The sequence below is a fragment of the Fringilla coelebs genome, assembly GCF_963513975.1.
Source record: "Fringilla coelebs genome assembly, chromosome: 4".
Classification (NCBI taxonomy): Eukaryota; Metazoa; Chordata; class Aves; order Passeriformes; family Fringillidae; genus Fringilla; species Fringilla coelebs.
This window is the reverse complement of record NC_140032.1, coordinates 46,641,606-46,665,165: the sequence shown is the minus strand read 5'-3', so window position 1 is coordinate 46,665,165 and position 23,560 is coordinate 46,641,606. Positions and strand designations below refer to the sequence as shown.

The following is a 23,560-nucleotide window of genomic DNA, read 5'->3' as shown; positions in this document are numbered from 1 at the left end:
TGGTGTGAAATATACCTTTGGGCAGTTTGGGTCAGCTGTTGTGGCCATGCTTCGTTCCAGCTTCTTGAGCAGGTCCTAGTTGGTGGAGTATGGTAAACTGAGAAGTCCTGGATTTAAGGTAAGCACTGCACAGCAACAACTAAAACATTAGAGTGTTACCACCATTATTCTCAGCACTGTATCCAAAACACAGCACTGCATCAGCTACTAGGAAGAAAATTAACTCTATCCCATCCAAACCCAGGATATGCATTAATTTAAGCACCTAGTTTAAGCCCATTTGTTCAGAACTAAGTAATCTAGTTGAATTAGCAGTTTGAACTCATTGTGGTACTTCTGTCATTTGAAACAAACAATGCCATTAACATTCCCTGCTTTAATGTTAAAAAGATTTTTAGGGTTACAACCAAGGAATTCCAGGGTAATGCAGAATTGTTTCAATTCTGTGGTAGAAAATGAATGTCACCAAAGTTAGGGGAAGTACAAGTTCATCTAGCAAAGTCGGTCGTGCAAAGCTCTACAGTAATACTTCTCTCTCACCAAAGTTAGGAGAAGTACAAGTTCATCTAGCAAACATTCATAAAGCTCTACAGTTTCATAAAGCTCAAAGTTTCATACAGCTCTTCTCTCTCACCAAAGTTAGGAGAAGTACAAGTTCATCTAGCAAAGTTTTGCAGAGCTTTACAGTAATACTTCTCTTTTAGTGATATTTCATAGCCACAAATAAGAAAAGAAACCTTGTGGCATGACCAAAGAACTTTAACAGAAACTTTTTGTTTATGAAACCCTTACATTCACTGTCATGCACACTAAGCTAGTGACAAACAAACAAAAAACAGAACTGGTAAAGAAAAAACACACAAAATTCTATCACATTATAGTCTATAGTCCAGTGAATTTTATGCATTTAATTTCTCTTGCCTATTCACAGATGCAATATTTTAATTTTCATTCCTCTCCTGTGAATATTTAAAGCAAATTGCTTTTTAGTCTAAGGACTGACACCTGTAGATAAGCAACAAGTACAGAGAGCAAACCCCAGATAATTCAGACATCCAGTGATTTTAGCTAGAGAAGTCAGAGAGGGAACACGTGATGGAAGTACAGGCTCATATATCCATCAGCCTCACAGAGGGAATCTTAAATAAGTTTTTTGGGCACGCTGATCTTAACTGTGGAACTTGCTTTTAGTTTTCATCAGAACAGACTAAATGAAAGCAAAGATGAATACAGTAGCCAAGCTGTGCCACAACAGAAATATAAATCAACATATTTGTACATATATCCTTTCCGTGCATATAATACACAACACAAAATGTTTTATTCAAAAACAGACATTTGATGAATTTTAAAAAAATAACATAGAAACTACATTTCACCATTCTGTCAAATCAAAAGTATATCCTTAGGCTGCAGACCATTCATTTTACTGGACAGCCCTTAAAAGGATCATATTTGATCTGAAAAGTGCTGCAGAAGTAAGGCATTGATATAGAATCAGGTAGAAATATGTAGTGCATGTACATTGGCTTGGGGCGTTTTCCTGGTTTTTTAACAACAAACCTGCAGGACCACATCCATGAGAGAGAACTGAAGGCAATTGCAGCAGAAACACATAGGTACAGGCTATGTAAGATGTCTCATACTGGTACACACAACACACTCTCCTGTGAACCCATCAGATGCTTCAACTGCTAGTAAACCTAAAATTTGACCTGTATTAAAAATCACCTGAGAATTCAATATAACTCTTTGGTGCCTGTGATGTCCCCACTTCTTGAGAACATTAAAATGGCACCAGAGTTTTACAATGGCACACCCTAGGTGGACATACACCAAAGGAAAGCAATTTCAATTCCCAAGCTTCTGGCATAAGATGGAGAGAAGGACGACTTGTTTCTTTTTTACATGACTGAGAATATCTTAGTGATCTTCAAATCAGTAAATTCATGTCAGTGTTTAATGTATCACTGTCTGAAAAGCCTCAAGGTTTGTAACCAAAGCCTTGCTTTCTTTTGGCTGGATCTTCAGCTTTGTCCTACACCACGAGATCTTGGTGTCTTCTCTCAGAGATCTGTCTTGCTCTCGTAATGACACATACAAGCAGCTCTCTGGCTGTCCAGGTATGGTTTGCATCCTAAATGTATAACTGCATCAAACAGCAGCTGAACAGTTGATTCACAAGCTGCAAGCAAAGAAGAGTTCAGTTAAAAGTACTCTTTGAGTGGAGTATGAAACTAACTGGAGAAAACCCCGGCAAACTGAGAATGACTCTAAGAAAGAAGCAATCTTCTCTGAGCAAAGCAAATGGATTGTCAAATGAAAGACTGAATGTCAAATGAAAGACTGAACTAGCACAGAGTCATTTAAGTTTTGAGTAAAGATTTTTCATATGCCAAACAAAACGAAAATTCATTGCATATGGAATGTTCTGTGCATAAAACAAACTGAGTCTTGGAAGATGAAAGAGCTGGTTTACCTTCTCACTCTTTGCATCCCAGTTTATGCAGAGGTTGCTATCTTTAACATCAGCTCAACAGAATTGAACAAATATTCACCAGTTCTGACACTGAAGACTAACACGATTTATTTACAGTTAAATAAATTTGAGAAGTTCAAACATAAGATTGTTCTAAAAATTTACTGCTCTCAATTTACTGTGAAAGTGACACTGTCCAAGTTAAAAAGTGGTTATGTCACATATCCATCAGATGAAGGCCAATAACCAGAAGAAATAGCATATTCACTAGGGGACAGCATGAACTATTTCCACTATGACTTTTTATTATTTTAATACCTAATTTTATACAGGGAATGATTCTGTATTTTCCTAGAGTTTCCTAGCAATTGCACATAGAAGTTTAGAAGTCACCCAGCAGAACAGTCATGTTACAGCTATGTTACAGTAAATGCAAGAATTATAGATACATTTTGATCAAGTTGTATTCCCAATATTCATATTCCCAAATGGGCAGCATTTTTCCCCCTAAAGTTAAAACTAACCTTAACTCAAAGTTAAGGTTCATTTTCCTATGCTGTGTCACTGCTCTGTTGTACAAGCATGTGGGCTGCACAGCAGAAGGACAGAACAAAGCATCTTCCGTCAGCTTATGAAAATGTGGCCTTGCTGCACTGCACAAAGATTCTTTGCCAAGTTAAGCTCAGGTTAAATTTGAAAAAAAAAAAAGGCTTTTTCACACTTACCCTGGACACTCTCTGAGATTCCAAGTGTTTTCTGCACATCTCTGCAAATTTTTGAGAGGCAAGTCTGAAACTGCTCATCACAATCATTTTTTTTATTGCCACAAGTATCATAGCATCTGTCGTGGTGATTGCAGCACCTTGTCATTGAAGGGATACCAATGTCAAACTGTGAAGAAAACAAGCACACACCTCCATTGGTATTCCAGCATAAGAAAAATACAGCCTGTGGACAGACTGTAGCAGTTAAAAATTAAAATTAATGGGATGGGTTGAGATAAAGACAGTTTAGTAGATGAATCAAAGAAGTAGCACACAGTACACAGTTATAGAATTAAAATTAGTTTAAATTAGTTTTAAATTAGTCTAAATGTAGTTTTTAAATTAAAATTAGTTTAAATTAACTTTAGTTAAACAGTTTTAAATTTAAAATTAAAAAAAAAAATTATCTAAATGCTAGATGCTTCACAGATGAACTGAATTGGAACCATGTGAAAATTATTTTAATTTTTGTAATGAAAAGTCTGATTGATGTTGTGTGGAATCCCTCAGAAAATAGTAATATTTGGCCTTAGGGCCAAAGTTAAGTGTAAAGAGGAACCAGAAATGGAAAGAGAACCAGGAGACTTTCAGAACAGACAAAGCATATTCCTCTGGTTTTTTTGAGGTTTTTTATTTGCACCCTCAGCATTTAATATTATGTGCACTTGTGTACTAGTGTACACAATAGATGAATACAAAAAATAACCCAAAATAAGCAGTGCAAAAAGCATGCAGCACATTTCAAAGCAGAGGGGATACCAAGCCTGTCTCTGAGCAACAGCCAGCTGGAAGTCAGACACAGCTCTGCAAAGACCCCTCCCCACCTTCTCCCACTGCTCCAGTTTTTATTGCTGGGCACCACGCTACACTATGGAACATCCCTCTGTCAGTGTAGGTCTGCTGCCCAGCTGTGCCCCACCCAGCCTCTTGCCCAGCCCAGCCTACACTCTGGGGTGGTGGATGGGCAGAGCTGGGGAAAAAAGAAAGTCCCAAAGCTGGAGGAAAAGAAGCTGACTCCTATTTTATTTCTAGCATTAAGGAAAAGGGGTTAGTGTCAGTAAGGACTGCGAGTCATAGCCAAACCCTCCAGTCTCACAGGGCTACAGCTGCAGTTATGCAATGCTTTCAAGACTGTGCAAACAAAACACTAAACCAAACACTCAAAACCCAAGAAGTTTATCATCATTATATCTTATGCTTGTAATCTTTGAAAATGTTTATGCTAGGTTCATTTACAATACTAACACTTCCCATATGTTGTTACCAGAGCACGTGTGAGGAGCTGATAAGAACAGGGACCTTGTATATGGATGTTGTCTCAGAAGAGGGGATGGTAAAAATCATGTGCCTTGAGGAAAGCTGATGTATGAAATACACACAAAGGAGCCCCAAAATGGAAATACTTACCTGAACTCCAAACACAGGGGATCCACAGCCATTTGGTGGTGATGGTTTATATCCATGGCGAGGAACAGGCCTTGATCCTGAAAAAGTTAATTTGTCATGTCTCAAATAAATTTTTTTTCACAGGATTTTAGCTGTTTTAAAACTCACCACAGACATTTGTTTGGCTCAAGACAGTGTCAGTTGTATTTTTAACTTAAACATATATTCAGGTACCTGCATATCAACAATTCTTTCCAAATTACAACGTAGGGGTACTAAGCAATTTTTTTTTTAGAAAGGGAGACAAGGCACCTGAGCAAGTGTCAATGTTTGCTTCCTATTTAAAAAAAAAACATGAGTTGGTTAAGTATGCAATATATAACAGAGTACTGTATGCAGTATAACAGAGTACTTTAGTGTAAGTTCATTGCTCTATGCTTTATATGCAACCAACAGTAGTTCTCTGATTTTTTTAAGTGGGATGAAACATCATTTTTATTTCTACAGCTGTAACGTTAATAGAATTTGAATTAATAGAGACTGCTAAACTCACATCTCCCTGAACACTCACTAGTGCAGCAAACCAAGGAATTCTGCATCCCAAGTTAAGAAAGACTGTGGAATTAATTTGAAAAATGACCCTCCCATTCATTTCAGTATTGGAAACAATCTGAAGTCACAGTTAAATGTAATAGGGGAAAAAAACCCCACATTTGAAAGATGCTTATTTTAGTACAGAGTCACCACCAGACTCTTTTCCTGACTTAACAAACAATCTGACACAGTAAACTGGGGTGATGTGATTCCACCACGACAGGCTATGCCAGCCTCCCATTCTGGGGTGCTCTTCAGGCACCAGTGAAAAGCCTGGGGAGAAATCCCATTTCTAGAGCATTGCCTGCCTGGCACCAGGGATGGGCACAGTATGGGAGGCGATCACAGAATGGGTCAGGCTGGAAGGCACCACAGTGAATCATTGGTCCAAACGCCCTGCTCAAGCAGGGTCATCCTAATAATAACAGTCTAATATAATAATAATAATGATGATTATGATAATAATAGTAACTATCATCATCTATCAGGTGATGCCAACTTGAGCTGCCTCAATTATAGTTCAGGTAAATGAGGCAGCTGGCGCTCAGGGAAGAAGCGCAGGTCACAGATGTCCTCTGCTGGCAGCAGCAGGACGCTTACGAACAGCAGGATGCATTCCTTCCACCGGCAAACGCGGCTGCCATTAAAAGCGTGACTTCGAAACAACATGTCCCATAATAAGCTTTTCTGTCCCAAACCGAAATGCTCAGGAGTGCTCGTAAACAACCAGCCGGGAGAGAGTAAATCTTCCCACTCCAGGGTTTTTCCCTGGACACATCAGCTGCATATATGACAGTAATAAGCCTTTCCCCGAGGGAAACGTCTTGGAGACGTTTAAAAGGAGCTACTTAGAAGTCGCCTTAAGAGAACTGCTTACGTGTACATATGCTCCGTACACGTTACACACGAATTTAAACACACACACACGTGCAGGAGCTTGCTCGCCGCGGTTCATACGCGTATTTATTTATAGGAACGCACGCCGGAAGAACTCGTCAGCGAGGCTCGCCCGGAGCGGCGCCGGGCCGCCCTGCCCGGGACAAGGGTCGCGCCGCCAGCCCCGCTCACCGTCGCTGCACTTGTACTGGCAGAGCCCGTCCTCGCCGCCCAGCAGGTCCAGGGCCGCGTTCAGGTACATATCGATCTTGTGCACGCCATTGCGGATCGTCTTCAGCGTCATCCGCCAGTCCGGGGTCTGCGGCGCCTCCTGGCCCCGCGCCGGCCGCCAGACGCAGGCCGCCACCAGCAGCAGCAGCAGCAGCGGGGGCAGCAGCGACAGCCGGGCCGGGGCCATGCCGAGCCCGCTAAGCCGCCGCCTTCTCCTCCGCCACCCGCCCCGCTGCCACTGCCACCGCCACCACCGCCAGGGCCGCCATGGTGCCCGCGGCCCCGCCCGAACGCCCGCCCGCGGGGAGGGGCCTCCCCTGCCTGCCGCCCCATGGCAGCGCCGCGGAGCGCTCCGTGTCCCCTCTGCCCTGACCCCTGGGCCCTGTGCCGTGTCCCCTCAGCCCTGTCCCCTCAGCCCTGTCCCCTGTGCCCTGTGCCATGTCCCCTCAGCCCTGTCCCCGTGCCCTGTGCTATGTCCCCTCAGCCCTGTCCCCTCAGCCATGTCCCCTCAGCCCTGTGCCCTGTGCCATGTCCCCTCAGCCCTATCCCCTCAGCCGTGCGCGGCCTTCCGAACCTGGGCAGCCACAAGCGGCCCTGCCCTGGTGCCTCGCAGCTCGGCGCTGCCCCCGCAGGTCCCGAGTGTTGTGACGATGTTGGTGGGAAGGAAACTGACCCGGCCGTGCTTGCACATGAGAGTGGTTCTCATGACATCGTCAGAAGTGCAAGGCGAGGTTGTGAAGCGGAGCAAAATACAAGTGTATCTGTTAAACGGTAAAAGTCCAGTCTTGATTTGTTCAAAAGAAAAATCAGACCAAAATGAACTTGCTTACTAAGCACCGTGTTTGGTTTTCAGAATTTAAAAAGTAAATCTAAATGCTAGAAGCTTCCCAGATGAACTGACTTGGAACCACGTGAAAATTTTTTTAATTTTTGTAATGAAAACTCGGATTGATGTTGTGTGGAACCCTCAGAAAACAGTAATATTGGCTTCAGGTCCAAAGTTAAATGTCAAGAAGAACCAGAAATGGAAAGAGAACCAGGAGACTTTCAGAACAGAGCATAAAGATGCATATTCTACTGGGGTTTTTTGAGGTTTTTTTATTTGCAGCCTCAGCATTTAATATAATGTGTACTTAACTAACGAAATTGGTGGGAAAAGTTCGTCACAGAAAAATTAAGTCAAACAAAAGAGGGAGCTCTTTGTACATCTGTCCAGCATTTTTCTTTTTAGGGTTTCTTTACCAAGACCCTGATTCAGCAAAATAATTTCTGTGTAGGAATGTCCTTAAATGCTTTCCTAAATAGCAAACTTTGTTGAGGGTATGTGTTTAAGAGAAGGAATTCATACCCTTACTTTAATTATTTTGGTGACTGATGGTGTCCTAATGTGACAGAGTCATACTGATGTGGGGTTTTTACAGGTCTGGAAGATGAAGAAAAGTCAATGAAAATGTAAAAATTGTTGTTGTCTGACTGGGGTGAATTATAGAAGAAACAGCACCACAGCAACTGTATTATGTGAACATATGCAATTTATTCAGCAGGATAATTTAGAGAAATAAAGTGAAATAGATATTGAAAGTATTTGTCATTAGAATACAGTGAAAAATGTTCTAAAGCTATTGATCATTTTCATACAAATGGCTGGAGCTATGTGAGCTTTGTGTTGAGGGTACCAATCCACAAATCAAATTCTACTGCTTCAAAAACAATTTGTGCACATTTTTTGTGAACAGCTCTTGCTGAATGGGAAGGTATTATGTATAGCCTGATGTTTTCTTCATGACAGCAAGAAGTCTAAGTTTGTATCTCCTACATGGTTTTGTAAAATTAAATCTATAAGGTATGAGGTATTGTATAAGGTATTGTCTTTTTATATATTTATATTGCTATATAAAATGCATGTGTGTAAGAATACAGATGCACATAGTGTGTGTAATAGTGTGTACATTAAAACTCTACTTGGTGTTGAGAGTTTGTTGGATACCTGAAATATAAATACATACACAGAGATCTTAAGATCTAAAGATGCTTTTGATTTAAGTTGAAGATTTAAGTTTTAAAATCCCTTTGTTGTTTCTTACCAGCTGCTGTTAAATTTATAAAACTTAAGAGCTACAAAAATTGCCCCAGGGTAGATGTTCATATGATGTATATTAACTAGATATTAATTGTCTGAGTTTGTAGCTGCCAAAATTACCGAGGAGATTTATTATTTGAGTAATTGTTGCATTACAACAAATCTCATGGTCATAGCCAATCTGTTGATTAATAGATGGGCTGAAGTCTACTTCTGCAATAAGCCTAAGGAATCAAGTGCCAAGCCAGGCAGCCTGCTGAGGGTTTCTGGTGACTTAGATCTCAAGATGATGTATGTTCTTTAAAGCAGGCTGGCCTGCTGTCCTTTCTGTGAAGTTCACATATTGCCAATGCAATCATTTCCCAACCACTACTTCCAGTATCATTGTCCCTTTTAGCTAAATAAACAACAGCAACTGAAATGCATTATGAAAAGTGGAAAAAACAATATTACAAGAAAAAAATATTTTAATATCTGCTTTTATTGGAGACCTTTGCAGTGGACTTGCGCCTGTAAAATTCTCTTCCCACAGGCTCTGCTAAAATGTGATATTCAGAGAGTGTTAAGAATTTTCAAAATACATTTCTTGAAGATTTGTACTGATTGTTGCTATGTTATGTGACAGCTGATTGTGGAAAAGGACTATTTTTGCATAGGTGATATGAAGGAAGCATTTAATTTTCTGAGCTTCAGATATTGTACCGTGAAATGAGACCCCTTGATACATGGTGGCTAATCCAGTCATAATAGCTGGCAACTTGTGTGTACACACCAGGGTGACCAGCCTCCCCACAGTTCTCACCCCAGCTCACAATGCCCCACACATAGGCCACGTCTTCTGCATCAAAGCAGACCAGGGGGCCTCCTGAATCCCCTTTACAGCTGTCTGTGGAGCCATCGTAAGTACCTGAAGAGGAAATAAAAAGCAAAAGTAAGTTAAGGTACTAGCTGGCACACGAGACAGAGCTCAGATTTTTCAGGTCTGTGTCACTTCCTGACAGGTGTTTGCCTTATGGTCACCAGTAAAAAAGATTCTGAACCTCTTCAAGTCTGTTACTTCTCATTTCAAGTGCAGGGCCTCTCTTTATACTTGTGGCTGCCCCAAATTCTCATTTGCTTTTTCATCACTCTTGTTTTATGCAGCGCAATAGAGAAGAATTCAGCCACATTGCCTACTGTAAAAAGTAGCCCATAAATATACAATGAGGTATGAAGATTTGTGCACTGATTCCTTTGGAAGTGAAGATACCATAATGTGTGTACCCCTCTGTGTCTGCCTTTGGTGTCCTCTCTACCCAGTAATCCATTGTCCAGTTTCATCTGTTCAATTATTCTCTTTACCAGCTCTATGAAAACAGGTGGGCAGGTACAAGAAGGAGAGCAGATGAATCCTGGGATGGGGGGAAAAACAGCTGTCTCTAAGTGTCCCCACTGCATGGTTGGTCTCAGTGAGGACCTTTAGCAGCACCAGGTAGCAGCTCTGAGCCCAGGTGTGCAGGATCCAGTGCCCTTTATGCTTCAGTGTGCACAAACCTACTCATTTGCAGGTCAGCAAACCCAGAGTTCATGAAAAAAAAAGAATCAAGATGGATGTGATATAAACAGAAATGCTGCTACAGAGCTAGAATATGATTAATGGCTTTTTCCTATATGGCTTTTTACTCAGTAAAAGTTTATTAATTTCTAACACCCTTACTACACTTTCCTGCTTGGCTGACTGTCCTAGTATGAAGGAACCCATAAAAAGCACGAGTCCCCAAGCTTTTAAAAAGCTCTTTTGTGAATCTGTACATTACTGAGAAAGAGTTATGCAAATTGTTCAGAGTTAGGATTGCTAATCCTATGAAACAAGAATTTATTGCCTTTAATCAGTTTAATTAATACTTGCTTGTATTACTAACTCCTGTGAATACCAGTCCTTAATTTTAAAGTTTTTGTTTGCATCAGGGAGGGGATGTTATCCCCAGATATCCCCTTTCAGAATATGTCTCATGTGGTACTGTCATTGTGCCCTCATGGTAAAGTATGATGACTTGAAATATATTGAAGAAAAGGGAGATAAGAACTGGTGCACTAAATAAACCCAGTGTCTTATAGATAACATCCTGAATTTATCACCAATTATTTTGCTTTTATATCTGGTTTCAATTTTCTTGTTGAGTAGTTTGTTTAAAGATTGCCTTCACTTCTTGATTTAACAAACAGTTGAAACCATCTGCCCTATGAGTTGAATACTTTTCAACTTCAGTCATGTATTTGGCAACACTTTTTGTCACTTGAGAAGCAAAAAATGTGTATTCAAAAATCCTCATTTTAATTCTAGGAGAGACAACCAGTTTCTTGGACAGACTAATCTAAGTTTGAAAAGTTAATTGTATTTTCCTGGCATGCAGTGTGGTAGAGGCAAATGTCTAAGCAGATGAATTCTGCTCAACAGGGGTGTGTGTTCTAGGACAGGCATTTTCTGTTGCTGAATCAGAATCAGATACGGTAAAGGCAGGAGGTTCAGTAGGTTGTAAAGAGCTTTTGTATTTAGAAAACATAACTCAAATTACATGCAAAAATTTGCCCAAATAATCACAGAATCTTGTCATGCTGTCATCTGAACTCTGTTTACAAATAAGTGTATAATTGGTGGATGCCACAGGCTCAGTGGCTGGCATGTAGCCAACAGTGATATTGTGGTAGTTCATTTTTTGTCTTTCTTAAGTCTAGAAGATTCCCAGCCAGTAGGTCTGGCCTAAACTGAGAGCTTGATGGTAGAGAAATTATAGTAAGAAAATTGATGTTTACCTGCACATGCCATTTTTTTAAAAAATCGTCCTGGATACAATTCAGAGCAATTGTGAAATAAATTAACATTTCCCCACTTGAGAATAAATTGTTTTGTGTAACCTAGAAAAAAAAAATCTAAATTTAAAATGACAAGTATACATTAGACACATTTAATATAACAATTTGAAAGTTAATTATTTACTTATTTACAGAATATAATCTTCAGTATTATAAACCAGAAACCTTAAACTGCCACTAATATTTACCCCATATGAATTACAGTGTATTGGCCATATATTTCAAAATAAAAGCAGAGTGGTTAATTGCAGTGTAAACTACAGTGCTTTCATTTTGTGACATTTTCACCCTTTCCATTTCCTTGTGCTCCTCAGGGCTTTTTTCCTGTGTTTTCCACATGAAGGTTTCCAGGAACGTGGAAATGGGTACATTGTTTTTTGTGAACTGGAGATGTGGCTGAGATTCATCCTTATTACCTTTTTTCCAAATCTGCTCTATCTTTATGGAGCAGTTACTGAAGATATGGGTGAGCTATGTATTCACAAGTCTAAAGAGATGCTCTGTTTTGTTCTCTGTCTGTTTGCTAGCAATTCCCAGCTTTGCATTTGCTGGGTGGATACTACTGAGTATGGAGAGGAGAAACCTCCCAACCAGTATGTGGTAGCTCCAATGCCGTGCTGCAACACTGTGATACAAAACAAATGCTTCCCAAATCTTTGAGAGCATGATTATACTCGGCTTATCTGTCTCTGTGCAAGCTTCTCTGGGCTGAACCCAAGCATGGCAGAGAGACGATGTGCTGAGTTTCATGCTGCAGCTCAGATCCTGTTGGGAAGGGGACAGAGGACAGGCCATGACTATGGGCCCCTGTGAGCTACCAAACAACATCTGTTACATGTCCTTAAAAGGTCTTCACAGCTGACAGAACTTTTAGATGGACAAAAGGAAAATTTCTTACTTTCAGGGTAGTTTTCATCCAGGTGTGTCCTCTATATCAATCTACAAAGTAGCTGAAACAGCAGAGGAAGCAGTACAGAAAAGAGAAGCCAACAGTGATACCTGAGTGCCAGACCACAGCCTACATTTTCTGTACTTAGCCTCTTCTGAGTACTTTTGCACAACTGTTCTTCAGCCTTTTCAAAATGAAAGCTCACCCCAATTAGGAAATGAGTTATACAAATAATACATTCCTGAAGTGAGCACTAAAGCAAATACCTTTCTCTAGTCCCCATCCAGAAATCTTGCATCTGTCACCAGTCTTAAACATATACTCTGACCAGGGGACACAGGCAGGTATGCTGTTGTCTTCCAGGGAGCATTCTCCGAGCCCAGAACCTTTCAGCTCCAGCAGAGCAATGTCATTTTCATACGTTGATGCATTGTAATTTTCATGAATTATCACTTGGTTTAGTTTGAAAGTATTTGTCTCTTTGTCATACGCTATTGTGTTCAACATTCCAACCCAGACAAGGTAGAGATGGACCCGATTTGCCCTGGAAAAAAACAGTGAAATAAACACAAGCCTTACATTTCAACTGGTTTAGAGCTGTAAACTGTTGCATTTTATCAAAATTTTTGTAGAATAAAAATCTATATTAGATGTATATATTTTATTTCTGGACTTAATGCTCAGGTTTTTCTGAAGTGTAGCAAATTCAAGGCAGATGACACAGGCTGAGTGTTGTGACTAATACAGAAAATTATGTTAAAGCCAGCCTCTGTTTAGTGTTGTGACAAGCTGAAAACACATGTTTATGCTGCTCTGATAAAAGAGTGAGCAGATGTGGATGGGACTGGCAAATCTTACATGTCTGCTCTTGGGTTTTTCTGGGGAATATATATCCCAAGGGACATTCTCTGGGAACAGATCCTGGACTTCCACAAGGCAGAGATGGAGAAGAGATCCGTTGTATTTAACTTCAAGCAGAGTGGTTACAATGAACCTTTCCTGCCTGCTGCTATCTGACTGAAGTATGCCACGTCTCTTCAAACTCATAGTTACTTTTTGTCTTTCTATTCACTGCCAAAACCCTGTTTTCTCTCAATCTTCCTCATAGTTAATGTGGGTGAATCAGTGTTTTAAACTGTTCTAGTCAACAGACAAATAGAAATTAACAAACACGTAGCTGAGAGGGGCAGTAGTATCCAAATCAATTTTTCTGCCTTGCAGAAAGAAAATAATTTCAGAATTAATTGTTTTTACCTGACACAGTGAGCAGCAGTCAGAACCCAACAGCCACCAATATAAACCCCTCCACAGTACACTGTGGAACCTTCATTGCTGGTGTCTTTAATTGCCACTTGCCAAGGAAATTCACCCTATTCAATCAACAAACACAAATAATGAGAAATCATTACAATTGTACAACTTTTAGTGCATAAAGGGAAAAACATCTGATTTTAATAAAAGATGTGCTATCCAGAAGTTGTAAATTGGGCTCCATCAGATATAAAGGATATATATACAAAAATTCAGTAATTTTATTAAATCTTCTGACTGTGCAATGTGTCCTTCCCTCCAGCTTTCAGTCATGAAACCCCTTGTAGCCAGAAAAACAGATGGATGATCTCACCTGGTTTGAATGTATTTTTTTATATTCTGTTTCAAAGATGCAAAATTTAATTCCATTTTGCCAGAATTGTTATTTTTAACTGTAGTATTAATCATTTATCTGAGTAAATTTCAGTGTCTACTTGTACTTCAGTGCTTAATTTTGTAAGTCTATATTTTACTTTATAAACTCTGCTTCTCTTTACTTTCATTCAGTGCAATGCCACTACTGCTGCAAAACATGACATAAGCATTGTAGCTGATTTTGTTATTTCCATAACTTTAACAAAAGAAAATAATGCCCATTTAAATCAATGCTGAATGAAGTCATATCTGGTAAAGTTGGTTTTTTACCTTTCCAGCAATCTCTCCACCTACAATTCTTTTCCGTCGAGTTAGTGTGTGATTCCTAACACCACAGTGCACTTGGGGAAGAAGTGTCTTTATCATTTTTCTTTCTTTAACAAAAAGGAAAAATGTATTTCAGAATTCAGGTATACATTCTTGCTAAAATTTGAGTGCTGTGAATAGGCCAGTAGCTGAAATAGCAGGAAAACAATGACCAAAAATTTTGGCATCTGTTTTTGCTTTCAAAATTGCTTGTGTCTGAGCATCATATTACTTCTCTCCATTTTCCAATGCTCTTTGCATTCAGGCAAATAATTTTAAGGATGTTCCCCTAGATTTGCTGAGAGTTTACCTCAGCTGAGAGTTTACCAGTTGCCAAAACATGCAGATGTAGGTCCTCAGCTAGGATGAATTATTATGGCATTCTGGAAATCAGTGAAAAGTGAGACAAACAGTAAGTCCCAGAGTGTGCATTAGTAAATCACAAAGTCAGAATATCTGAGTGTGCTAGATCTGAGCAGCTGGCTGGTAGCTAGAAAGTCACTAATAAGAGGGTATGCTGTTGATTTTGGAGGGCTAATTACACTTACCTTTATCCATACTGTCATTTTCAGCACCTTCTTCTTTGCCTGTAGTATTAACAAAATATTTAAATTATCAGCAAACATTTACTTGAATATATGTTTGTGTGCTGAGATCATGGAACACATTTTAAATGCATAAGGGCATACTGTTCTCATGGAGAGCAATACTCTCCAACCTGGTGCCTGCTCTTTCCTTTCCTTTCCTGCCAGGCACTGCTTGGCTGCCTCAGTGTACAAATGCCCAGCAGCCAGCAGACACTGGTAGATAACTACACAATATCTACTTGCTCTCCAAGCCTAGGGGGCCCTTCTGCCAGGAAACCCTGAGAAACTGCCCTTTTTTTGTTTGTGATCTCTGGGAAGATGTCCCATTCTCCTCCACCAGAAACAACCAAAATTTCTCCTCCTGCCCCTTTGACCTTTTGAAGCTTTCTAAAACTCAAAGGAGCATTAAGTAACATGTTTTTATTTGGTCTTTTCCCCCCAGTTTAGATTATGCTGATGGGTACTGTGTGTGTCCTTTAATAGGGTAAGGGAGGATATTCAGCATGAGAAGTATATTAAATGCTTGCTGAATCTGGTTTGTCAGCTTTTATTCAAACAAAGTGCCCATTGAATTCAGTCCCTATCTGGGGACTGAGCATTGTGTCTGTTCTCATGTCACTGACAGTAATGTTTACATTTAGAGTTCAGTTTACCTGTACTAATTGCCATTTGCCAATAGTTTTTACATTTTTGGCCTTAGACTTTGTCTCTCTTGATAGCAAGAAAAGCATTCTAATTTTCAAACAAAACATAATCTTCAACAGAGAGGGGAAAAACACAGAAGAATTATTACATTGACAAAATAGTTGAATTCCTCATTTGTGAGGAAAGTATTCCTGCTTTCTTACACTTTCTTAGGGGATACCAGTTTGATTGCTGGCCACATAAACAAAAGACATAATTGCCTTAAGCTTCCCAAAACATCATCTGTTTTTTCCTTCCTTTAGTTTTCTTGTCAGGCCTTTCCAGAAAGAAAGGAGAGAAAATTCCATGACCTTTTCTTCCGACTATACGTAACATAACATTGGGAAGACTGATTCTTGCATATAGTAATATGCATTGTGTAGCCTTTAGTTAAAATTGAGCTGAATGAAAGAAACAAAAACATCTTTCAGAAGAAGACCTGCACAGGTAGCTCCAGCTTCATCCTCTCCTGTGAGGCAGTCAATCTCTTTGTTGCAGACACTCTTATTTGGAATACAGATGTTTGACCGGCAGTGGAAACTGTTTTCTCTGCACTCTGCAACACAGGAGAATTACAAATGTAAATCACAGCATGATTTGGTTCAGCAACCTCAAACTGCCAGAGAGCTTTTTACAAGGTAAACCAAATGTTACAAGGGACCCGCCTGTTCATAAAGAGATTACAGCAACAGGCTCTGTGCAGCTAAACAAAATGAATACTTGGCTTTCCTCACTTTAAAATCTTGAAACTATAAGATTTGATAATTGTGGATCTCTGTTACCACTGCAGTACTGCTAGACTTGGTGTCACTCCATACCAGTTTCATCCATAACACAGCCACACTCAACCACAGCCAAAAGACCTCCAATTTTGCCAGCATCACTGATCACCTCAAATGAACTGATGATGCTTGTGCCAAATCCCACCCCCCAAATAAGAGACCAAGCTGATTTTTGGTTGAATGAGCTAAATGTCTAAATGCAGGGCTAGGAATCAAGAGTCCTGACAGGAAAACACTGGATGAAATAACTTACATCTAAAATTCTTGGTTATATGAAAAGGTATTATGAACCTGAGAACCCCTTTCCCTTTAAATTTTGTGATCCCTTTGAATGTTATCAGAAGCAAAGCAGTGCATGAATTCATGGCAGGGTCTTTTGAGCTAATTTAAAATCTTGTGTCAATCTCCTATTTAAGATATTTGTCTTTAACAGAAAATAAGGTAGTTCTCTAAAAGTATCCAGATATCCCAAGATGATCCAAAGAACTCAGTTGAAATACTTATTTTGATTTCAGGAAGCATTGTTTTCAGCCCATTCAGCTGAAACAGCACTATTTTTGTCATGGGGAGTCCAAATACATGCCCACTAAATATATGAAATCACAGGTATTTATTACATTTTTTCTAAAATTACTGTGACTGTGTTTCCACATTTATCTCATTAAAATGACTTAAAATTGTAACACTACAAAATTAAGGTTATGGAGGGATAATGATGGTATTTGTAATCCACATTAGCATTTGGCACCTGAAACCCAAATTTTGAAAGTATTCTGCATTCAGTTCATGCTAGATCCATTCCTCATTTCTAATCAGAATTTTTACAGCTGGAATTGCAGATGCTAAAGGAATGACTGCTTATGAGCGAGCAGCGTGCCACGAAATAAATCATCACAGACATTCCATAGATGATCTTGCATTAGTAATAAATTTAAGGGAAATCTTACTTTGGTTTAAAGATAGTTCATTGGAAAAAAAGTGTCTTTGTTTAAGTACTATTGATTTTTTCCAAGTAAAAGTACATTTTCATGCTATCAGGACAAATTTTTTGTACCAATATTTAACACCCTCCTAAACGATCTCATTGTATTTTCTCAATCTCTGAAAAATCCAGAGTCTCAAGAGATCACTTGTCTTCTTCAAAATGGTATTTCATGCCTGCTTTTTTGCACTTGCCTAAGTATAAATTATGGTCTGATTTGTTTAATGTAGTGACTTAATGGAAAAGAGAATTTAGCTGTTACATCACTGTAAAAATTCTTTGCGGGTGGATTTCTGCTGAAATCATTTTGAAACACCTGACGAAGGAAATTGTTACCTCTACAGCACAGTTCATCACTCAGGTCTCCACAGTCATTGATCCCATCACAGGTTTTATTCAGAGAAATGCACTTCTTGTTGACACAGTGAAACTCCCCATCTAAACAAACTGTGCAGCAAGATGAAAATGAAGTTAGTGTGGAATTGACTGTTCATAATTGCCCAGGGAAATACTCTGCCTGCATGTTGGATTCTGTCAGCAGTTTGGCCTATCAGCAGCAGGTATGCTGGGGCCTAGTCATGTAAATAGGAATAATTTTGTATTGCTTTGGTTGCTTTTCACCAGGGTTTCAGCATGTCCACTCATTTTCTTCATCCAAATTTGCCAGTAGCCTGGCAAAAGGGAATTTAATTTCTTCTAATGAATGGACTGGTAAGGACTAAACCAGAAATGATCAATTCAAACCCACTATAAATGATTCAAGGGATTAGGATGATGGAGGTTCCTCCTCTAGAAAGAACTCATCAAGAGTCTGTGAATAACTGCTTTTGTAAGAAAAAAATGAGATGATTCATAGCACTTCCAGTCAGCAGCATCTCAGGCTGACACTCACCAGTGCCAAAGAAAGCTCCCTACAGAGAATGAAAAGCTGTTAGATTCTAAACAAGGCTTTGATTCCCCCTTTACAGTGAGAAACTGAGGAGTCCTGAAAGCCAGCAGGAGACACCAGCAGTTTCCCACCGTAGTCATGCTTGTCTGGCTGTGGTGCTAGTGGTGTGCTAATTGATGTCCCTCAAACAGTGAGCACCACAGTGTCACCTGTTTCCTCACCAGTTAAGCCAGGAGAGGTAAGATTCATGGGATACAATACACTTTGGTACCCTTGGAAGGGATGGTGGAACAAACAGAACCATGGATGAAATAAATTTCCTTTGGGGAAATATCTGTAAAAATACTTCAGGAGCAGCAGTGATTTTTCAAACTTGAAAACTCGATACTATCTTGACTCCAGATTGCCTCAATTGTCTTAAAGTCTGCAAAATGATGATTTAAAGTGATCAAAAAGTTTCAGTGAAGGTTTTCTGTGGCTGAGAGTTCAGCAAACTGGGTCCTCATTATTTAAAATATACTTGAAATGTAAAAACACCAAATAGATATTAAAACTAAACTAAAAAAATCTACTAACCTCTGTTATTTTCATGGCACTGCAGGCTAACCAGTCCCTCATTACTATCTCTTGATTTCATCTCTATGTGACATTCAGCAAGACTTGTCTCTAGGCCCCTGCAACTTATTTGCAGACAGTTTAATGAATTTAAGGCAGATTCTGTGATGCTGGAAGTAGCTTGGTAATATTCAGCACCTCTGTGAAGATAATAACAACAAATTATATAATTTCACAATGGATTGTCCACTGCTTTCATTGTTTAGAATTTATACAATTTTCTTCAGTGTCAAAGAATTTTGGTCATGGCTAAGAAAAAGAGCAGACTAGCAACTGGAGTTGCCTAGAGGTAAACAGGAGGTGTTTACTTTGGAAGAAGTGCTAATTTTTGCAGGTGCTACATAGATCTGTCCCCAAATGCACATGCAGGTCCATGAAAGTCACTGTGTATCACGATGTCTCCTCACGTAGCAAAACTTGTAAGCTCAGTCCTCTGTCTCTGTGTGGACATGGGTGACGCATAATTTGGGAAGCTTCCTGCATGGGGTCAGCTATCTTTGGTCCCATCCAAACCACTGAATGTTGAGGAAGCTCAGGCCACTGCAAGGCTGGGATTGATAAATTTTATCTTGGTTTTACCTGAGCAGTATTCTCCAAATAGTGTAGGTATCCCGTACTTAAAGAAATATGAATTGACTAAATAAGTAACTAGAGAGACTTTCAGTGAGACTCCACAGCTGAACGCTCTGTCCAGGGCAAACCCCTCTCTGCTATCTGAAGATACACTGATCAGGACTAGGAAACACTTGCTTCTCACCTAGAGAGGCACTGCAATAGCAGCTTTAGTTTTCTGAGGACTTTTTTTTTTTTTTTTTTTCTGGTAAGGTTGGGAAGGTAATGCTACCTAAGTTATGTTACATGCACAGGTGTAAAATTATTATGTACAGGATACAGAGGAGCTGAACATGCACCTTGGGTTACCATTGTGGTCATAGGAAAAAGAACAAACTGTGTATGACTTCAGCCATCCCTGGAGCCAGAGCAAGCAGTGGCAGCAGGGGTGAAGGAAAAAATCCCATGTTCTGCTCCTTGTTGGTCTGGCTAATGCAAGTGGCAAAACAGAGCTGTACCCTGTTGTCAGCTGTCCTGAGAAACCTTTCTCTGCACACAGATCGTTGCTCAGAGCTACTTGGGAGTGGCCCAACCATGCATTTTCCCTAACACAGGCCTGAGAGAACACCTCCACATTGGTCTTCATCTTTATTTTAAAGCAAAGCAGTTATGGTTTGTATAGTTGTAGCCTGTAACAGAACACAGAAATCTGTGTTTTGGCTTTCAGGTGTCAATTTAGGAAGTTTATCAGAATATTGTAGCAAATACACAAGTCATGAGTCTTCTGTCTTAACTATTGGCTGTGACTGACACTTCTATAAGCATCCCTACTTTTTCATATCCCCTGTAGTTATCCAGAGATAAAGTGCCCAAACTTACAATTCAAAGCCAAGGTGCTTGCAAGCCACGTTTGCTTCATTCATAGTCCATTCACTAGCACACACAAAACTGTCCTCCTTATGATTCACAGGTTTTACTCGAAGCAAACTTGAATCTTCATGATCCAGAGAGACTGAAAATGTTTCTTAAAAAATAAAAAAGAGAGAAATGAAAAAAAAATCCCCAAACAAAAATCATATTATATAGATGCATTTGGTGGAAAGAGAGCACAAAAACAAATCAGGACTAATTTTGTATTTACAGCCAAAGTTCATATGGAAAGAACAGTAGATTGGGAAACAGAAGCTTCAGGCATTATTCCTGAATTAGTTCTGAGGATTGACTTTGTGTCTTTGAGCCTGAATTTGACAGTTTAAGGACAAATGAGGGTAATGGGTCCATAAGAATACTTGAAGATCTACCAAGAAAGGGTTGCATTTTAATATAATGACCTTCTTTAGGGGATTTTTGATAACCAACCAGTAATACTTGAAGTGAGAAGGCCACATCCTACTTCTATTACCTGTGTTGCGAAATGCCTGCAGCACTCTGTGTAGCAAAACCAGCAGCGGGGTGACCTGGGCCTGTCAATCACTTTATTTTTTATGAAAATCAGCAGATACTGCCCATTTTCAGTGACATTTCATTTTCTGTTTCATGTTGTTTCTAGTGCTAGAAAACGAACAGACTTTCTTTAAATAGTGTAAGCATCTCCTCAGCCACCCCTGATGGATAGATTTTGGAAAAGGAGGTGTGAATACCTTCAGGCTTGCATGTTCCCCTGTGCAGAAACTTTGCTTTGGGTTGCTGGCACTCATAGCTCTTCAGCTGACAGTAAGTACGGAAGTTCTTTCCACCGGTAGAACAAACTGCAGAGCCATTCTTTGGGCACTGGTAGGGAAGCTTGCACAGGCATTTCCCCTCCACACATCGTTCCCATGGGTGACAAAAAACTTTCTTACAGGACTTGTGGGTGTATTGGTTGCCCAAGCATTCTTCTATGAGGTAGCTGTCTTGCTCAGCTGGATGGGCAGGATTAACCTGTTGAAAATGGTTTTCTTCAGCATTAGAGGCTGCTGAAAAAATAACAAATGTTGCTACAAAAAATAATTGAAATGAAAGCAAGATTAGGGACCGCACCAAGAGTTTTGCAGATCCCTTCACTGACCTCAGGAAAGTGTCCATTAAAAAGCTTTTTCCTATCTAATCAAAAGTTTCTAAATACTATTTATAGAGTTTATTCCCTTGTCTTTCTCAGCTTTTCTGAACTCCTTTTCTCTTTTTGGATTATTTACCTGGTGTGATCTTCAGTCTTACTGATCTCCCACAAACTTTATACCCTTTACTTTTCAAACATCAGCTGAAGTGCACAGCAGACTATAAATATTTCTAAGGGCACTAGTTTATAACACATCCCAGAAATGGGACTGTAAGCAGATTAAAACATAAAGGAATTTAAGCACCAGAAAAGTTTAAAAAATAGCAATTTTGGGCTTTTTTTCTAAGAGTTGTTTTATTGGCCTGGATGACTTTGGATTTAAATATCATGTGTAAATATTTATTAATTACTTACTAACAAATGAATCTATAATTAATGATTTTTTTCCAGAGTCCATGTGACTGCTCAAGTAACAAGTACCTCAAGTACCTTAACAAGTATCCAAAAACAATTTGAAAATTAAGTGCTCATCCTCATGAGCGTTTTTCCTGTGTCTTGCACAGAGGGAGTTTGCAGGGTGGCTGCTGGCCATCACTGGACTGCAGGTACAGACTGTGACCCTCCCTCTGATGGCCTCTGGGGGAGTGGCACCTGTGTTTGTGCAGCTCTCTGCTGACTTCAGTGCCGGCTGAGTGCTTTTGCTTACTAAGACCTGTGGGTAGGATGAATCTTTGAACGTGGCAATTATATATGGATGGCCTCTGTGTAAAAATGGAAGAAAAAACATTAGTCCTCAGATGTGATTTATCAGCTTTGACTGTGTCAACTGGATCAATAGAGCTGAAGTTTAAAGTTCTCATGAAGAAATCCTGCCCACAGTAAAGTCAGGGAGGATGTAGCTGGGGCAGAATTCAATCCAATACCTCTCATTTTCACGGCTGTATAATCTTATTAAATTCTTCCTGCTGTTCTTGGGTCAGTAGAATCCAAACTGTCAGCCAGATCCGCCTTGGCACAACTCCCATGTGCTAGGTGTTCCTCCTCAAGGGGAACAACAGGTGCTGAACTTTATCTCAGAACTTCTCTGAAAAGCTTGGATTGTTCTGAATGCACAGCCCAGATTGGCCTTCCTGGACACTTCTGCCTGGAGAAAATCTGCAGGAAGCCTTCTGGCAGCAGGAGAATACCACACTGCCATATTAGAAGACTGCAATCCCATTTCTCAAAAAAAAGGAGGTGGGAAAAATTTCAGCACCTCTCTGTGGTCAGCCATGCTTGCAAATTTGGTCTAAGATAGGATCATGATTTAAATCTTTTCCACCGACCTGTTAGCATAAGCCCCAGGTAGAATGAAAACATTTAAGAGAAATAGCAAACTTCAAACATTCAGGCTGGGCTAAAAGAAATGTATGAAGCACAAATACTACGAAAGGAACTTCTTTTAAAAAATCAGTTGGCTTTGCTTTTATAACAATAAACTGTTTATTAAACCTTTTAAAAAATTACTGCTAACACAATAAAACATATCTTACCTCTGATCCACAAAGACAAAAGAGACAGAAGAAAACCAAGCAAATTGGGAGTATTCGCATGATGAAATTTTATCTCCCTTCCTAGACAAATTCCTCTGGCTGGGATTCTTTTGAATGCCAGCTGTTAGATTTGGGTTTAATTTTTAACCATTAGAAAAATATTTTCAAGTGTATTTAGAAATAAAGTACAGGATCCTCAACTATTAACCGATAAATGTGATCTCTTCAAAAGAGCCTGCCTTAACTGGTTTTATCGAAGCGGATGACGAGATAACAAGCGCAAAGCCCTTGAAGTAAATGATTAAAAGGAAGCGCTTGTTGGGGTAGCACTTTTCTTTTCTTTGCGCACAGGAGTCCGATCGATCGCGGCACCGGCTGCCCTGAGCGTAGGCGCTCAGGAGTGCGGGGTTACCGCGTTGTTACGCTCACTGTTGTTACACCCGGGGTGTACCTACGGCGAGCGCTCCGCCGCTATCCCGCCCATCCCCGGGGAGCGCGGCACGCTCGCTCCCGGCGCGCAGCAATTACCGGGAAGGTACAGCCCTTTGCGACACTGTCGGCCGGCAGGCGCCCTTTCACTTACGGCAGGCAGCCCCGTTGGCGGCAGCGCCGGTGTTTCCGGGCGGGCGCGGCGCGCACGTGCAGGTACGTCCCGCGCGGGAGGGGACGGAGCCGCTGCCGTGTCCGTCCGTCCGTCTGTCCGTCCGTCATCCCTCAGGGAATGGGCGCGGAGGCTGGGGTCCCGCCGCCCTGGC

The 23,560-nt window shown here is 40.2% G+C and overlaps 2 protein-coding genes across 2 annotated transcripts; both read right to left on the bottom strand.

Annotated features, from left to right (window-relative positions):
* Nucleotides 1–375: 375 nt before the first annotated feature.
* PLA2G12A (phospholipase A2 group XIIA) lies at nt 376–6,603 on the bottom strand. Its single transcript, XM_084204722.1, has 4 exons — nt 6,292–6,603; nt 4,651–4,727; nt 3,205–3,370; nt 376–2,185 (listed from the first exon to the last, which is right to left on the bottom strand). Exons 1-4 carry the CDS (start codon nt 6,515–6,517, stop codon nt 2,067–2,069), a joined length of 588 nt encoding a protein of 195 aa, XP_084060848.1. The 5' UTR covers nt 6,518–6,603; the 3' UTR covers nt 376–2,066.
* An 880-nt stretch (nt 6,604–7,483) lies between these two features.
* On the bottom strand, nt 7,484–23,330 carry CFI (complement factor I). The gene is made up of 12 exons (XM_084203953.1): nt 22,806–23,330; nt 20,876–21,155; nt 20,115–20,259; nt 18,645–18,823; nt 17,516–17,626; nt 15,855–15,971; nt 14,693–14,731; nt 14,109–14,212; nt 13,407–13,522; nt 12,419–12,696; nt 11,204–11,305; nt 7,484–9,317 (listed from the first exon to the last, which is right to left on the bottom strand). Exons 1-12 carry the CDS (start codon nt 22,863–22,865, stop codon nt 9,100–9,102), a joined length of 1,749 nt encoding a protein of 582 aa, XP_084060079.1. The 5' UTR covers nt 22,866–23,330; the 3' UTR covers nt 7,484–9,099.
* Nucleotides 23,331–23,560: the final 230 nt, after the last annotated feature.